The sequence below is a fragment of the Hippocampus zosterae genome, chromosome 17, assembly GCF_025434085.1.
Source record: "Hippocampus zosterae strain Florida chromosome 17, ASM2543408v3, whole genome shotgun sequence".
NCBI lineage: Eukaryota > Metazoa > Chordata > Actinopteri > Syngnathiformes > Syngnathidae > Hippocampus > Hippocampus zosterae.
The window spans coordinates 14,446,899-14,465,513 of NC_067467.1; the positions used below are offsets into that span (position 1 = coordinate 14,446,899).

Below are 18,615 nucleotides of genomic sequence, written 5' to 3' on the forward strand. Positions count from 1 at the left end.
GGGAAGAGGCCAAGAATTAGATTCAAGACTCTACAGTTGGCAAAGAGCAAGGGAGGCCTCTTCCTACCGAATATGTCAAACTATTATAGGGCAACCCAAGTAAAGATTTTGGCCAATATCTGTAATCCATCCTATTGTGCGAAGTGGAAAGACATTGAATGTCAGGTATCTAGCGATATTCCACTACAAGCAATTATCGGGGACCCTGGTTTGATTGATTGTCTTAAGAGTGTTAACCCTTGGATAAGAACCTCAATTAAGGTGAGGCACGGAATATTAAAGCAAGACAAAGAAAATAGCCCATATTTGCTTCTAAGATGGATTGGATATGACTCAAATTTCTTACCAAACAGAATGGATACGGGATTTAAAAAATGGATTGGAAACGGGTTAAAGATATATAGGGACCTCCTTGAGGCGGGCGGGATGCGACAATTCCAAGATCTTAGAAACAAATTCGGATTGAGTAATCAAGATTTCTATCGATTCTTGCAGCTAAGACACTACCTAGAGAGATCTCTACGCACAGGATGGTTCCAACAAAGTGGTTTCGGCTTAATCAAGATATTCTTACTATCTTATGGGTCAGACCCTGGAAGGGGTAATATATCGAAAATTTACAAAGAGTTACAGGTACTAGAAGGTGGGGATACAATATATATAAAGAATAAATGGGCTAAGGAGGCTGGCATTTCAATTCAACTGGAAGCATGGGAAAGAACAATAGCACAGCAATGGAAATGTACATCGGCTCTCTCTTGGAGGGAATTTGGGTGGAAGAATGTCGTCAGGTTTTTTAGAGTTCCCGCCCAAGGGACTTCACAAGGAATGAATACAGCCTGTTGGAGAGCCTGCGGTAATAGCAAAGCCTCACATTTTCATGTGTTTTGGGAATGCCCGGTCATCTCCAAATACTGGGAAGAGACAAGGCTGACTATGGGTAGGATTATGGGAACAGTGGTCCCTCCGACCTTTGAAGCCCTGTACTTGGGACTGGAACCTGACTTCACCATTAACTTTGCTCAGAAATACACCGACAACATCTTACTGTTAGCGAGCAAAAAGGCAATCACAAGAAGATGGCTGACGACAGATCCCCCAACAGTCAAAGACTGGACTAAGGTGGTTGGGGAAATTTTTGAAATGGAGAAACTGACATTTACTCTTCGAGGCGAACGAGAAAAATTTGAGACATTATGGGATACCTGGATAAAATTTACGGAAACCTAAGGTAGTGCTTGAACAGATAGTTGAGTTACCCTATTGGCCCCATTCCACTCAAGTTTATTTTTGTTTATTCATTCATAGATTCATTCATTCATTCATTCGTTTATTATTATTTTATTTTATTTTATTTTATTTTATTTCATTACTTTTCTACTCATATGGCACAGTGTTCAGGACATTGTATAGGTGGGAGGGCAGTAATTGTAACCCGTTTTACAGGGATGTCAATGTATGTATGTACTATTTTGATGCCCGGAACTGGTGTGGTTGTATGTACTTAAACACGTGACCATGTTTTTCTTCTTTCTAACTGTTTGAAAAAATTCAATAAAAAGTTCAATAACAAAAAAAAAAAAATCTAAGTTATTTCCAGTGAGTATGTAACTGCAGAGTGCACCAGTGCTAAGGGCATCGGCTTCACAGTGCAGAGGTCGTGAGTTCGATCGCGACTCTGATTTGCATGATCTCCTGTGTGGGTTTTCTCTGGGTACTCTGGGTTCCTTCCACATTCCAAAAACATGCATGGTAGGCAGATTGAACACTCGGAATTGAGTGAGTGTGACCGCGGATGGTTGTTCATCTCTGTGTGCCCTGCGACTGGCAACCGGTTCACAGTGTATTCTGCCTACTGCCCGAAGACAGCTGGGATAGGCTCCAGCACACCCATGCTCCTTATGAGGGTAAAGCAGATCGGAAAATGGATGGATGGATGGAAGTGACTGCAGATAAAGTATTTTCAAAAGCAATGAAGTTGCAGTAATACTATAAACAGTAGTAAAACGGTAGCTAATGATGCACAATGTCCAATTTAGTGGACACATGATCAATCGCAATTTCCTCAAATCACAAAATCAATACTTGGATATTTAAACAATTATATTACTCCTTAGTTGTCGCCCGGTGATCCAATATGTCTATCTGCAATGGTCTCCTAGAATGAAAGGAATATAGTTATTCCTTCCCTGCACGGCACATCTGCACTTCCGTGTGCCATCTTGTTTCAGAAAAAAAATAATTAATGCAAACCTGAGTGGATGACAGTATATTGTCTGGCTGATGCGCATTGCACAACTGTGACATTAAGATTCATTCCCATAAGGGAAAACAATGTTTGAATGGCTGTCCGCTGTAGTAAGCACTGTGCCTGAATGAGTTCCATTTAAGATCCACTGATTCAAGCCAAAACTGAGTTCAGGACATTGACTTGGAACAAACTAGTGACTCAAGAACATCGTCATAAAGTCATGGCACAGTATCACATGCAGACATTTTCGTTTGCTGGTCTTCATGGATTCCTGATTTTGGGGAGCAGTTGACTTCCCAACAAATCTTACATTTATAGTTATTAGATTAATTGGAATTGCGATTAAAATAAATTATTTTTGGAACAGCATTGGTGGGTGGGCGTGTTCAACCCACCCATACACCACATGAAACAAGCACTAAACACAAATTATCACACTTATGATACAATCTCAAAAGGATGTTTGTATACACGCCCAAATGATCATCGGTCATGATGGAATGTTATTTGGACTTCAAATAACTGCATGTGCGGGGGAAAAAGGTTAACTCATAAAAGTGAGCCAAATCATGCTACTGTGGCATCACTGTGCCAGATTTACACAGGGACAAATTTGTTGATACCCCTTTGCAATTAAAACAAAAACCCACAGGCATCACAAAAATACCTTGAATATCACAAAAGTAGTAACAAGTAGGGAATTAATGGGAATGAACCTTTGACGTGGTTAAAAAAACTATTAAAACAAAAAATTAACAAGCCCAAAAAACAACCTTGCTATCAAATAAGTCTTTCTTGCAACTTTTACAATTGTCGGCAGGTATTTTGAAGCCACTCCAGTTGTCTCAGATTGAAAGAGTGCATTCTCCAGACAGCGTGTTCAACTCATTATGAAGTTTGGCAATTTTTTTCAATCTTTTTTTTTCCCATCAGTGGTGCCCTCCTTAGTTGTCCCCCACAAAGTCCGCTTTGCCTCAAACAACAATGAATGGGTAGTGCGATCTTACACTGATGTACCTTCGCCGTGGAGTTCACCTTCAATTTCTTTGGAGGTTATCCTGGGCTTTATTCTTACAATTCATCGTGCCCATCTCAATTTTCCTCCTGTGTCAACATCCAAGGAAGGCTAAGGTCCGGGTTCCTTCATCCCCCCCCTTAACCTGAGGCCATAATCCAACAAAGGTGAAGGAAAGGTGGCATAAAGGTTTAGAGATTTGACTTTAGGAAGAGGCCACATTTCTGCACATTCAAATGAATTTTTGCCTTTAAATTTAAAAGATCTTTTCTAGTACCATAATTTTGGTCGAGTCGTGATTCATGAGTTTGTTTGTTTGTATGTTTTCAAATAATTCTGCTCATCCACAATTTAAAAACAATGTCTGATTTTCATGTGTTAATTGTCATTAATTTTTCATTTGTTATTACTTTTTGTCAGATTCAAGTTATTTCTGGGACCACTGTGTGTGTGTTTTTTAAATTAACAAAGTATATCCGTTTGTAACTGTAGTTGCTGATCGCTAGAGGGCTTTGTTAAATAATATGTTTGGGTTGTTTTAAGGTCTCAGAAAGAGTCAGCTGCTTCATTGAATGCCTCTTTCACCATCTCTCCCATCTTGGAAACACTTTTTTATCTTTTTTGCTGCATGATGAACTCACCCAGAAATACGCTTCAGTGACCGCTTTTGCATTTGTGGTCATCTGTTTCTTTACTAGTTTGGTTTGTGTGATTGTTTGTGATTATATGACTGTGCTCTATGAAGTAGATTGCCGTTACACATTTCCTTTTGTAGTAACCAAGCAGAGGTCGTGCAATAATGTTGGGAAGGGCCCCTTGATCAAACTATGGATAGGGCCCTGTCGGCTTGGTCTGACACTGATGGCACCTTTTGTTTTTATTTAACCCGTTCAGGGACAGCGGTTACTACAGTGGACAGCTTACCATGTTATCCGGTTATCCGGTTAAAGGGTGCATGAATTAATTTTGGTTTATTTGTGTACTGTATGTCTGGACAGCTTGCAATTGAAACACCCCCAACATACACACACACACACACACACGTTTACAACTGAAATCCTCACACACAACCTCAGAAATATTGTCATGGAATATTCTGAGAATGTTCATGTAATATATTAACATTAATGTTTCTGTAGTGTGCATGAGTATGTTTTCGTTGCATGGATGAGAAAATTTCAAAAGTTGAATGTGTTTCAATAGTGTGTACTAGGGTAATAATAATTTTGGATTTTTCATTATTGTTAGTTTTTATTTTGTTTTGCCTTTTAAAATGTAATTTCAATGAGTTTGTTTGTTTGGTTAATTTTTTTGTTTATTTTTTATTTTTCAGAAATGCTTCATTTTACTTGTTTTCATTAGTTTTAGTTTATCTTTTTTTAAAATTATTTGTATTATTTTTTAATATATGCAGTATTTCCTGAGTGCGATATTTTAAAAAAAGTAAAGGTCGCAAAATGTTATGGAATAAAGTACACTAACAACAAGTCTTCTTCTGGACAGACGCACTGCAATTCAATAATGAATACATTTAAAATGAACCCTGAACGCTTATGAATGAGATCAGCTGACAGACAAAAATGAAGGGCATTTCCACTGCACAGTGGTCTTTATTTCATTTTATTAAGATATCCTTTATTTGTCCCACACTGGGGGAAATTACAATTAACGTAAGATGTCGTTTCATTAGTTTTCTTCTTCTATTTTATTTCGTTTAATGTAATAACATTGGCGTGTACAGATTTTCAGCAGTGACAACAGTAATCAAGAAAAAGAACGTCATCGATTTCAGCCGTGAACCCACGTAACTGAATACCTCGGCCTCGAGTGCGCGATCACGTGTGCGGACGTCAGAATACGATGCGGAAATCAAGGCACCAAACCCGAGGACGCGGCTTTCATGTTGTCTCATCGCTGTCATTTGTCTGCCGCATGCGTCCTTGAGCGAGAACAATTAAAGTAAACGATTGCTCAGCTGTCACATGCGGCAGCGGACCCGTCAGGAAGATGCCGTCTATAACCATCAGTGTAAACGCTGCCTTATTCGTGACAAACATATGTTAAGAGTTGAGACAAGTGAGCAGGCGCAAGAATACCACGTTTCCACGGCAACGAGACGCCAAACGATTCAACGAATCAGTGGGAAGCCCTTTTCCTTTGCGTCCAAAATGAATTCTAAGTAAGAAAACGAACTAGACCAACAGCTTGTGTTAATTTCCTTTTGGTGATGTGAAGTGCATGTTTTGTTTTTTTGCACTTCTGTTGGGATTGAAAAGAGGCATTGAACGTCATTATTCCAATTGATGCTGAATGAGCTCATGCTAGCTAACGTCGAAAAGGTTGATGTGCTGGGTTTTGTTTCCATCTCTGCTAGAAATCTCAAAGGTCTTAAGAGTCCCGACGTTCAACCGGAGAAATCTGGCAAGTACAACGATTGATACGAGTTTAGCATACGTCACGCACGAACATCCGTTGCGTGTATTGCCTTCAGGGACACCCTTCACCCAGTGGGAAAATGCAGCGATATGCCATCTGACATTACTTGATAGGTAGCAATGTTTTCTATCAACTCTTTGTCGTAAGTTTGCATATGTGTACGTGTGTTTTAACATCGTAGGTGGTAAAAGAGTATTCCATGGAACAACAGGCCAGATCTCACAAATCCCTGGACTGTCCCCAGTTATCAGCACAGTCGGTGATGTGACGAAGATAGGGAAAAGGGTTGGAGTTGTTGACACAGATTCGGAATACGTCAAGCTTGCAAAACAAGGGGGCCACAAAGGTACTGCCATCTTGCTGTATTACAGACATATATGGCAGATTTGGGGCAGTATGACTACTGAGCACACCAGCCCCACAGTACCGAGGTGCAGGGTTCGATTCTGGCTCCTGCCTTCCTGTGTGGAGTTGCGTGTTCATCTGTGCCTGCGTGGGTTTTCTGCGGGTACTCCAGTTTCCTCCCACATTCCAAAAACATGCATGACAGGCTAATAAAGCACTCAAAATTGCCCCTAGGTGTGAGTGTGAGCGTGGATAGTTGCCCATTTATGTGTGCGGTGCAAATAGCTGGCAACCAGTCCAAGGTGTACCCTGAAGACTGCACGCCTTGTGAGGATAAGCGGTCTTGCAAATGGATGGATGGATGGCAGATTTCTGCACGATTAGTACCATTAGTCAAGCGCTAGCTCTTAACTCGTCGTGGTCGTACTATGAGCATGTGGACAGTCAGGGGTAGTACTATTTGCATGTAGTTGTGAACTTGAGCACAGTTTTGTCTCACTAGTAACACATATTCCACAGGGCTTCTGTACTTTGATGAAACACCTACATCCAAGCCCAACTCGTTCGAGGCCGCAGATTCCCTGTTGGACGGTCCAATAGACGCTCTTGGTAACCAAAGGTGCATGTTGACACGTGAAGATACTTTCAACCACCAGGAATTACCCTGTTCATTTTGGGTCTGATAGTTTTAATATCAATAGCTTATTCTGCTTTTAACCCATTAGTGTCATTTGCACAAAAGAGAGGAAGAGCCCGAAAGCCTTCTCACAAAGGCCACTACCTCCTTTTTGGACAGACAATATGTCTGCATGGGAGCGGGATGATGGCAGCCCTCGCAAGGAGAAGGTAAATATCGTTGCACACACACCATAAGAAAATATATAGAACAGCAATCAAGTGAATACACTGTACAGTGGTGATGTCATTCATGAGGCAGTTGGTGACAAGGAATAAATTAGCAATTGTCCATAATGACAGAGGCAGATGAACATCAGATTTCAAGCATGTTTTGTTTGCGCCACATTGGAAAGACACTTGAAGTCAAAAGAAATTATTTCAATAATATCATAAGCAGGTACCACAAATAGCAGTTAGAATTGGTCAGGGGCTGGGGGGCAATGGATGGAGCTTGATCATGAACAAATACAATAATTTTTCCTAACAATGAGCCATTAAGACATTGTGACTTAAATGTTTTGCAGAAAACCGTTCCTGAGAAACAATTGGTGCAATGGCAGGCCTCTAGTCAAAACAATGGAGGAAGCAAATTCAGGAGGACGTAGGTATTTTTTTCTCACAAGAGGGCGCTGTTATATTATAACTGAATTTATTGTTACAAGAACAGAGCGGTCCTATCTACGGATAATAAAGGCACTTGAATAGTCCAAAACTGAGATATTGCAAATTTTGAGCGTCACATTCTAATCAAGCATTAACTTAACCTTCTGCAAAGGCCTCCTGGGCCTTAAGTTGTCCCTAAATTTGGTTTAGTAGCAATCGTACTGCTGACATGACAGATGCCCAGAAGACAGTCTGACACCTGCCCATCAGGAAGACAAGTCATAAAAGGTTATTGCTCAAAAAGGTGGACGTTTTGTAGTTGAGTTCTGTATCGCTCAACCAGCACATTTGATTTTTAAAACATGACACAAAGTTGATGCAGACAATGATTGTATGTTGTGATATTTGAGGCTGAAGACTGACACAGTCAGTCTGAACAAACTGAATGGCAATCCAATCCCACAAACGTAGACACAAACAAAAGTCCGTACAAAAAAAAAATATTTTTTACAAAAGCGCACCGACAAACAGAAATCGCTGGTCAAAACAACCAGGAAAACAATACATTAACAAAAATCACTTGCGAAGATAAGGAAAAAGAAAATCCGAGATACAAAGGATATGACTAGTCCGAATTCACGAAATCCAAAACATGAGCAAGATCAAAGACAACACATAAATACAAAGCAAGAAGCTTGAGCGCAAAAACAACAAATGATCAGATTGAGAGGTCTAGAAAACAACACTTGAGCAAGAGCAGCAACAAGGTCAATAATGCGACAGATTTGGCAATGTCATTAAATACATGGCTAACTTGATCAACGCAGTGGCAGCAGGTGTGCACGCTGCAGGGAAACCCCTCCTCTCCCACCTGCTGGAGACACACAGGAACAAGATCATGACAATGACATTTGACATAAAATCCACAAATGATCCAGTAGGAAATCATCACGAAAAACAGATTTGAAGTTGATCGAAAAATGGAATGATGTAAAAACTACCTACTGACTCTGTGCACCTTTAGTCACTCACTCTCTTTAGTCGTGACATTTCATAGAATCGGCTCCAGTGCTCTTGTCAGAAAATATAATTGCTGTACCCTAAGTAATTCCCCCCCCCCCAACCCACAGTGTATCTACCAAGAACACCTCTCCAGTCAACATGTCGAAGCTATTGAGTTTCGGTTACGTCGACGAGGACAAACCAACGACGAGTGAGACTGAGTCAAGTGCTACATAATTGTCCAGCTTACTTACAGTTTAAAGTCATTTTAATAATAATAATTTAAAGGCATTTATTTTTTAATCATGTTCTTGCTTTTTCATATGCATCTGACTCTCAGAGTTATTAAAAAGACTTCAAACCAAACTGAAGCAATATTTTGCCACTCGCACAACAGTGACATACCAGAGTATATAGTAATAGAGTAATAGAGCAGAGTAAAAGCAGTTGTTCTTAACCTGGGTTCGATCGAACCCCAGGGGTTCAGTGAATCGGTCTCAGGGGCTTGACTTTTTTTTCAGACTTCTAAATATTATAAATATTAAAATATACGTCTTTGTGATCTTGAGTCACAAACAGTTGTCAAAGGTTGCAAACAGTTTCTCCTTGCGAAGAAATTTTGAACATGTTCAATATGTTCATATTAGACGTCGGCAAAGGGTAGGCAGGGTCTGAAAATGGCCGGCTGAATGATGGGAGTTTAAACATGTAAATATGCTACACTAGAGAAACAAAACAGTAATGTGATGCTCAGGTTGCCGTAATTTGAATCAGTGGTGGGGAAGTGGCCAACTAAACGGTTTTCAACGTTTAATATTTGTATGATTTACTCATTACTCAGTGCGTCAGCCTCACGGTTCAGAAGTGCAAGATTCAATTCCAGCTCTGCCCTTCCTCTGTGGTGTTTGCATGTTCTCCCCGGGCCCGCATGGGTTTTCCCTGGGTATTTGTTTCCTCCTACATTCCAAAAACATGTGTCGCAGGTTAATGGAACACTTTAAATTCTCTTTGAGTGTGATTGTGAGCACAAATTGTTGTCTATGTGTGGCCTGTGATTGGCTAGCAGTTCAGTTCAGGGTGTCCCCCGCCTACTGACCGCAGACGGCTCGGATTCTCCAGTCCTGCAACCCTTATGAGGATAAGCGGATCAGATAATGGATGGATGGATGTTAATGTCCGAGTTGTTGCTTGTGAATTTCTGATAGTGTAATTTAGGCATCTGCATAAGATGGGGATGTCAGGGACATGATTCAGGTTTACCCGTCACACAAACTACTCATGGAATGCATTATTCAGTAAAATATTCACTTTTTATGGATTTCACTTTGATGTGTAAAAAAAAAATCAGTTTTATGCGAGTATTTTAGTAGTGTGTACGTGTCCGTGACAGCCTCTCATATCTGCACATGCGGTTTTCACTAAGCAAGGTGCTTGCTTATGTTCCACCAGTGTAAACACAATCATATCCGTTACTTGAAAATACTGTACATGTCACTTGATAAAAAAAAATAGGATCTGACGCATGAAATCGGAAACGGACACTTGCTGTGTCAATCCAATCGAAGACACCTGAGAACTTTTAAGTGGAGCAGATCGTTCTAAATGTCAGGCTTTCCTCATGAGGTTTGGTGGCCAGTTAATGTAAGATAAGATAAGATATCCTTTATTCGTCCCACAATGGGGAAATTTACAGCCTCCAGCAGCAAGAATGTATGTAGAAAGAAGAAAGGAGAAAGAGAAAAAAACAACAAACATCTTTCAATTAAATACAATATGAACATAAATGGATAAAATGTAGCAAGTTAAGAAATAAAGACAGTTTACAATGATAATTAAAAACAAACAACAATTTGATTTATTGAGGAGCAAAGTGGTGAGACAGCATAAGTTAGACTGTACATTGAAAGCTTTATGGAAAAAAAAACATCACAGGAGAAGCTTATTACAATTATTTGATATATGAGGACATCAGACGGCCAGTGTAACATTTTACAAAAACTACAAAAGCTTTGTGAAAATCTGAATTAGCAAAAAGATGAGTATTTGGGGAAGTTACATTTCTTTGTTGACACTGTTACACTTTGCTCTCACAAGAGCTGAAAAACCAAAACAGACCAGCATCTTCAACTTAATCTGGAATTACATATGAGACTCCGAGACAGATTTGGCACGAGTCACCATGAGAAATGCGGAATGTTGCAAGGCAAGACCACTTCTCTGGCTTCCACCAATGTCATATGGGTTTATGCGTACGTGCGGTGGTGTGGGTTCGAGGCCGCCCGAGGCCTCGACGTGCTTCAAGAAAAGCACGTTGCGCCTCTGAAAATTCCGATTTCATCCATGATTCAAGTTGAGGGCATACACTCATGAGCACAAGCAAAATACTATGCTGCTCCTAGCACCGCCACCGGTTCTTGTTTAGACTTTGGTCAACGGAAAACATGCCAAACAAGGTGGTTATTATGAATGTGCGGTTTTATCATGAAACATGTCCTGGTTTATTTAGTCCATAAATTAAGTTGTAAGGCCTTAAATCCCCATCCCTTCAAAACAGGTTTTTAAATAACATTTTATAATTATAATAACATTAGTTTACCCTCAGTCAAATGCCCTTAAAGTTTGTTCCGCATGAACAATTGCTGTCTGAGCGTGTCGGCCTGTTCTGTTATGATGTCATCCTGTGTGTCAAGTGTTGGCAAAACTACAAGAGTCTTGACGCCGACGATGTGGTCGGCCATATGTTAGGACAGGCATAATTATACAGTATTGATGCTTTTGAACAGAACTTCATTATTTTAGATGCCTGGAATCAAAACAGTCATGCGATTTAACTAACGCACACTTAACGTTCGTGCATATCTTGTATCAGTCAAGAATCTTGTGGATCTGGTCCCCAATAAGTTAGTTAGCCAGACAATATGAGGAATGCCATAGAGAGTAAACGGAAACAATTAGAAAAAGGTATCCGTTTCATGAAGGCCTAAGCATACGATTCCTGGCACTTTTATATGAGCCCTCATCCCATGGATGTGGGCCAACGTGTTTTGAAAAGACGCAGTCCCATTCAGGACACGGCGAACTTACACCTTGAAGCAATTGAGAAAAAACGAACTGACAGCTATCAAGGAAATCGTGTTTATGATGGCCCACACGTGAACATGAACGGTACTCTATCATTTTTTTTCCGCTTTACAATTAGTTTATGCTTCATTTTCCTCAAAATCAGTCAAGGAAAACTAATCAAATGCCCTTTCCTAGATTTTATTGTACTAGTTTTATCATAGTTCCTTCATTGTCCTATACAAGTAATGTAAACGTGGTTGAATCCGTTTACAACTTCAAATCCTACCAAATTGGACCCAAAGATGAGATTCCGATCACAAGTGACAATAAAAAAAAGTGTGGCTCCTAACAAGCGTTCCAAACAATACACCTAGCTTTTAAGACGTGTTAGCATTTTTCTCACAAATGCCACTTTATTTCTGGCTTCCAAGCATTTTGAAGACTCCAATCTTTTCATCGCGTCTTCTGGGCCAAGTTGTACCGTAAAGCGAACTATTTGCTTGGTTCTTCTAATATCCTCATGGAAGCGCTGCGGTTGAAAACAACATTTTGTACGTCAGCTAACGTGCATGGTCATCAACAACAACGGCTGAAGAGAACAAATGGAAAGGACTACGCTGCATCCTTGAATTATAAAAAAAAAAAAAAGAAAATAACTTGCAATAAATTCTTTCACAAGTAATGCGGAGTTACTGGACGATGTGCAGCCACGTTTGTTGATGCGTGGATACAAATGTTTAAACGGTGTTACATATCTCAGTGTGTGCCGTTTTGTGGATGTTACCGTAATTTGCCGTTCTTCCTAAAGACGACCGTTTGGATGAGCGAATGATGACACAACAGAGACGCGGACGCATGATGAGACAACATTTAACAGTAAAACAGCGGAACCTCGGTTCACAATGAAATATAAGACGCGTCATTTTAATCAACGGAACTGTTAAAGACTCACCCTCAACATAATCATCATCAAATGGCACCTCAAGACTAAACTTCAGGTGCCAATATTTGTTAAGACATGACCAAACATATTTACAACGTGGATGCTTGTATGGGCTTCTCGAAACGTTGGTAGCGAGAGATTGGGGTGAAAAAAATCCTGACCAGACAGATAAACTGCTCTTTTGGTAACACACATCCTGGCTTTCAGCCTTTGGTTTCCAACTTCAGATGCATGCAAGGGAATCAAGATTTAAAAGGGCTAAAATGAAAAACGATCAGACCCCCCCCCCCCAAAAAAAAAAACAATCAATGGCAGGCCCTCTGCAATTTCACTCCGTTTTTAAATAATTAGTTCTTCACACAAGATTACATGACCATAATTCTCAGTATCAAATACAACACAATCCAATGCTCCAAGCTGTGTGTCTTGTGCATTGTATTTTCACAAACATCTTTCGATGGTAACATTCACACGGGGATTGGCTTTGTTTCACCTAAGAGTCAAAGGGAAGTACAAATTGACATTAGTTAATCCCTAAATTTAAAATAAAGCATCTTATATTGACTACATCACATTCATAGTTGTGATCACAAGGTTAACTCGTCGCAGCTGGACCTCCAAAAATCAATCAAATTGCGCTCGAAGTTGCAGAAATGGATCATTTGTTAAAGATTTTATGATAGTGGCAGATTCAGTCGGATTGGATTTATTTAAACAAATTCGAATGGAGGGCATTTGACTTTGGAGGGTCCACTTTATTTCAAACTGACAAAGCTGCACACTTTAGGCTTGGCTGTTCACACCACATGTGGAAACTTCATCTTCATCCAGTTGAAGAACACGGCGGGGTCACTTTCATCTCGCATCTCGTTTAACATCGTGGACGACATTTTGGAAAGGTCAGACAGATGTTGAAAAGCTACAATTGAGCTCATTTAAGGAACAAGAGAACACGTGACCCAAAGGGATGCGACTGAGCCAGAGCTGCAGCGAGCAAGTTTTTCCTCAAGCCATGTTTACCTTGTGTATGATATAGACAGCCCAAAAAAAACCAAGGTCTTGGTTCTTAAAACTCATGTCATTGGTCCCTTAAAAAAAAAAAAAAAAGTCACAAGCCATGAGACATGCTTGTTTCCAAGTCATATGTGCATATTAAGTGGCCAGATGCAGAACGGGTGAATGCAAAGGCCGAACATAAGAGACAGTTGGCTTCAAATCAGAATAAAGTGGTTCACAAAGTGCCCTGAGAAACAGCAAATCAGGAAAGAAAAAAAAGCTGTACTGGACAGTTTGACAAGTGGTTGTGTCTGTGCTGTTTTCTTATTCCACCCCACTTCATTGATTATACAAAGCCCAACAGCAGTTACAAATCAAGAAAGTAGAAACCCTATAAAATATAAGTTAACCAAAAATGAATAGGTATACATATAAATTTGGTTGGTGTTATGAAAAGGAATTACATGATTCGAAAATATGCAACAGATGAGACTGACTGTGTCTGTACATAAGGCCCTCATCTTTTCCCGTTCACCCAAAAACCTAAGGACAGCCCCTGTGATGCAAGCAAGTCAGAGAGCAGGTAAAAAAAAGTGGTTTTGAAAAGGCAAAGCGAGACCTTGGGAGAAAGATGTCCTTTGGCAGCCATAACGACAACACCAAGTCAAAACAGGACCCTCCCACGACGCACCCCTTCAACAGAGCTCAAAGCAGCATTGGGGGAAAAAAAAAGAGCAGTGTGACAATTTGCACGACTAATAAGGAGATCCATTAGAGAGTGGCAATTGGGTGGTGGTGGGGGAGGGGGGGGGTCAAGGTCATTTACAGTGGTTGGAAGGGTACAGATTGGCGAATGGCAACTGTTACAAGTCAGAATGACGATGATGAATAAGCAAAAGGGGAAGGGTGGTGTTGGTAGTAGTGGTGGCTTTGATTCAGTCTATAAGAAAGGGGGGGAGAGGGGAACAATATCCGTTTCCCCTTAAAGGCCGACGGGCGGGGTAAGGAAGACGACACCTTAAAACCCCGCATCTGTCTGTCTTCCTGTGGTCCATGTTAAGTGTGGCACACCCGTATATCCTCCTCCTCCTCCTCCTCCCCTCACTGCAGCATCAGCTGCTTGAGGTTGTCATGCAGGATGGTGTCCTTAACGTCGCGAAAGACCAGGCGGATGTTCTCAGTGTTGATCGCGGTGGTGAAATGGTGGTATAAAGGCTTTTGCTGGTGCTCTCGCCGCTTTTTGCGAAAACATTCCACCAAGAAGGCCTGGACGTCTGCCAGGCTTTTGGGGTCGCCAGAGAACTCGCCAAAGTAGTCTTTGATGGATACCTGTTTCACCTTTTCTTCCAGCAGGTCCGTCTTGTTCAGGAACAAGATGATGGAGACGTTGATGAACACTCGGTTGTTGACGATGGTCTCGAAGATGTTTAGGGACTCGCTCAGTCGGTTGGTTTGCCGGTCTTCCATCAAAACCTGGAGATGCAAACACGCGTACATGGTTATTGAAGTTAGCGAGTTATTGTGATGATGTTGGTGTGCGACAGAAGTGGACAATTCGTTGTCCCAAGAGGAAACTGGAACAGCTGTTCCGGGCCACACCTCAAATGTGTTCAATATCATGCTTAATTTAAGAAAAAAAAAAACAATGTACAGCTTTCCCCTGAATATTTGAAGATTTTTTTCTTCTTGTAACATATCCCCAAGGCGTCGCTGAAAAACTCACCAAAAGTATGCATAGGCGGTTTTACAGGATGGCAGCTGCCACCTTTTGTTTATCGAATGTTTTGCCACCCCGTTGGCAATGAATCTCTCAATACTAAATTCAATTTTTCAAAATCTTCCTTATATTGTCTCTATAACAGTGGTTCTTAACCTTATTAGAAGTACTGAACCCAATACATACTCGTCTGACCACTTTGTTTTGTTTGTTTTTTTGCTCAACATAGCATGTATTAAAACATTCTAAAACAAACACACACAAAAAATATCACACGACGGACTATCACGACAGTCACATGTTGACTAGTGAGCGAACTAAATTTCCCGCAGCACTGATTGGACAAGCAATGTAACGTGATCATCTGCAGCCAATGATGGTCAAGCGGCCCGGTCATAAACTAATTGACATGTTGAGTCGGGTGTGTCTTAACCTCCATGGCAGAAGCTCCGTCGAACCCCTGAGACCGATTCACTGATCCCCTGAGGTTCGATCGAAACCAGGTTTAAGAACCACTGCTGTATAGTGTGTAGAAAAAGTGTGCTGAGAATTTACTCCCATTCCAACCCCACTTCTTTGAAAACCAACGAGAGACATCACGTGACTGAGACCTGTGTGCATGTTTTCGCAGCCATACTGCCAACATAGTATATCATCATATCTTGTCGCGCCAGTACTGGATCCATTGCTTGGCAGCATCACTAGTGTCCAAGAGGTCTTGATCTGTGCAGGTGGGCCCCAGTTCACAATCCCGAAGAATTTGCTCCATTGTTTGTATTGGGTGGCCACACGGACATTCACTGCTGAGTGAGAGTCCCCATTTATAGGTGTTGTTCCCAGTCTTGCCTACTCTGGTTCTAGCTCTATTTAATTACACCCAGTTCCTTCTTGAAAGGGCTGTTCCACTTGGAAGATGTTCGTTTGGGCTTTGGATTGCACCATTTAGTGCAGAGCTGTCCCATTCTCTCCATTTTTCGAGCCTGTGGTTTGTTGACTGCTCAGGATCTAAACTATGGACAGTCATAAAGCCCTTTTAATAATAACATAGATTCTAATGTCCATTATCTTTTCTCTCTACTCGAAAACCTTGCATGCATCCATCCCAAGGGAAAATCAACGATAAAAAGAGAGAGAGAGTGATTAAGATTTGCTGATGCCAGCTTGCAAGAAAAAGCAGATGTTGACTTGACATGAGCAACAGCACATTTCATGCTCACCTTCTTTTGATAATTTGTTATTGATTCAAAATGTGACCCACGTGTGAAATGTTGGCCAATGACTAATTAAGATTGATTTTTGGGGTTGGGGGTTACTGTTGCAGTAAATACAGCATAAACGAACATAGAGAGATATGTGTTACATCAAAACATTCAGACAATACATGTACATGTTCCATTGGAACTTTAGACTTTTGATACATAGAAACTGTGCCACCAAGGGCCAGCATAGTCAGTTTAATGCAACATGTGAGTACAAGTACATATGTTTTGACCAGATTTTTAGAAAACGGCAAGCTTATTCAAACCAATCAGATATCAGGAAAATGACACTGTTTTTGCTTAGCTTAAACCACAGTAAAACAGAACGAGGCTGTAATTTGGCATGCATCCTTTGCCAAAGCCTTTTGTTTCGACTGTTCTGTTCAAACACTAAAGACAAGTTCCTGGAACGACAAGTCTCTAACTCAGCTTTTTTTATGTGTGGAGCTGTGAGAATGCAGCCTTGAATTTTAATGCAGCTTGGTATATTTTGGGCTCCCTAGAGTGGAAGATACATAGGAAACTCTCAGATGAGATGTTGAACGTGTGGTCATCTATTTTTCTATTTGGATACCAACTATTCACTTGAGCGCTGAGGGGGAGCTTGGAGCCCATCTGAGCTGACAAGAGACAGGCAATCATTCACACTCGCATTAACACAGTCATACTGCATGCAAGGAAGGCAGGTGAGTGAGCCACGACTCCAACACAATCAGTGAGCCCACCAATAGTTAGGTCACCAAAATGATTTTGGAGCACAGTGGGAGCGATAACTTTGCTTCATTCTTTTTTCTGAACGCAACATACTTATAGCTGTTTTGCCATTGGCTATTACAGAGCATCTTCCTGGCATTGGCTAAGAGAGACCGTATGCGTCTATGTGTAGATAGATAAATAGATAGACATGTGTCTATGCAGCGCCCTTGTCATTTGCCCCTCGGGCCTTGAGGCGTTACGATATTTTTACGTAAATGTGAATCACCCAGAAAAAGTGTTCATCAGTTGGGCGATCGCTCACTATGCTGATGTTTGGACATTTTTGAAGGATTGCTAAAAGCCGACAAAAGCAAACGTCCTTGGATCATCTCATCACATCTCATCTTCCGTACCGCTTGATCCTCACTAGGCTCGCAGGGGGTGCTGGAGCCCATCCCAGCCGTCTCCGGGCAGTAGGCGGGGGACACCCTGAATCGGTTGCCAGCCAATCGCAGGGCACACATAGACGAACAACCATCCACGCTCACACTCACACCTAGGGACAATTTAGAGTGTTCAATCAGCCTGCCATGCATATTTTTGGAATGTGGGAGGAAACCGGAGCACCCGGAGAAAACCCACGCAGGCCCGGGGAGAACATGCAAACTCCACACAGGGAGGCCGGAGCTGGAATCGAACCCGGTACCTCTGCACTGTGAAGCCGACGTGCTAACCACTGGACTACTGGGCCGCCCTGTCCTTGGATCAGTTCTTTCCAAAACGCTAGGCAAAAGGAGAGAGAACATGAACTAAAGAGTGCAAAAAACAATGAGGACGCAGTTAAAAGTTAAATGACCATCATTTATTCTTTATTCTTTTTTGTTTTACATTATGCACAACTCTCATTGATTGTGCAATAATCTAACTAATCTAATGTATTTGTTACATATTTTCATGCATCAAAAAACTAATAATTGTTCAATTGAACAATCATTTTTCAAAAAATTACAAAGGAATAAATTGAAACCTAATGAGCCAAAGTGGGTGGAATCAAAATAAAGGCATAGCATTTTACAATTCATAAAAAGGGGTGTAATGATAAATCTATGTAATCGATGTGCCTGCCCCGCGAGCCAACTACATTGACAAGTGCTGGACTTGTTTTCTGTCGATGCTGGCTAAACCTCGACACATTTTTATAAGTTATTGAAGTTATTATAAACAGCAACACACAAATACAATTTTTATTCTTTAGAAATTATGTTTTTGGAAAGCTGGGATAGATGAGTTGAGATACTACTATTTTGCGTTACAAGCATGGTCAAGGAACAAATGAAACTTGTATCTCACATTCTGCAGTTATTTGTTTTGTCTCTCAAAAATAGTTAACTTCATATTAAACCTGGCAGTTGATAATGACTACAGTAAAATGTTTGAGCTTGAATCTGTAACATATTTCTAATTTTCAAAATACCGTATTTTCTGCACCATAAGGAGCTACGGATTTTAAGATCCTCCTTCCATGAAAGGCCTATTTTAAAACTGCATAATAAGGCGCATAGAAGTGATAAAAGTGGCTGCGGTTGCGCTATGCATCCATTTTGTGGTGCT

At 40.8% G+C, this 18,615-nt stretch overlaps 2 protein-coding genes across 3 annotated transcripts in view; one reads left to right on the plus strand and one right to left on the minus strand.

Annotated features, from left to right (window-relative positions):
• The first annotated feature begins 5,160 nt into the window (after positions 1-5,160).
• LOC127590268 (uncharacterized) lies at positions 5,161-8,696 on the plus strand. Its single transcript, XM_052049796.1, has 6 exons — positions 5,161-5,445; positions 5,641-5,687; positions 6,567-6,666; positions 6,773-6,893; positions 7,250-7,326; positions 8,459-8,696. Exons 1-6 carry the CDS (start codon positions 5,249-5,251, stop codon positions 8,565-8,567), a joined length of 651 nt encoding a protein of 216 aa, XP_051905756.1. The 5' UTR covers positions 5,161-5,248; the 3' UTR covers positions 8,568-8,696.
• Positions 8,697-10,162: 1,466 nt separating this feature from the next.
• gna13b (guanine nucleotide binding protein (G protein), alpha 13b) overlaps positions 10,163-18,615 on the minus strand; it is a 30,515-nt gene continuing 22,062 nt past the window's right edge. For both annotated transcript variants that reach the window (XM_052049738.1, XM_052049737.1), the window contains one exon: positions 10,163-14,805. In XM_052049738.1, the coding sequence (XP_051905698.1) occupies positions 14,434-14,805 (372 nt within the window). In that variant the 3' untranslated portion in view covers positions 10,163-14,433. The remainder of the gene's footprint in view (positions 14,806-18,615) is intronic.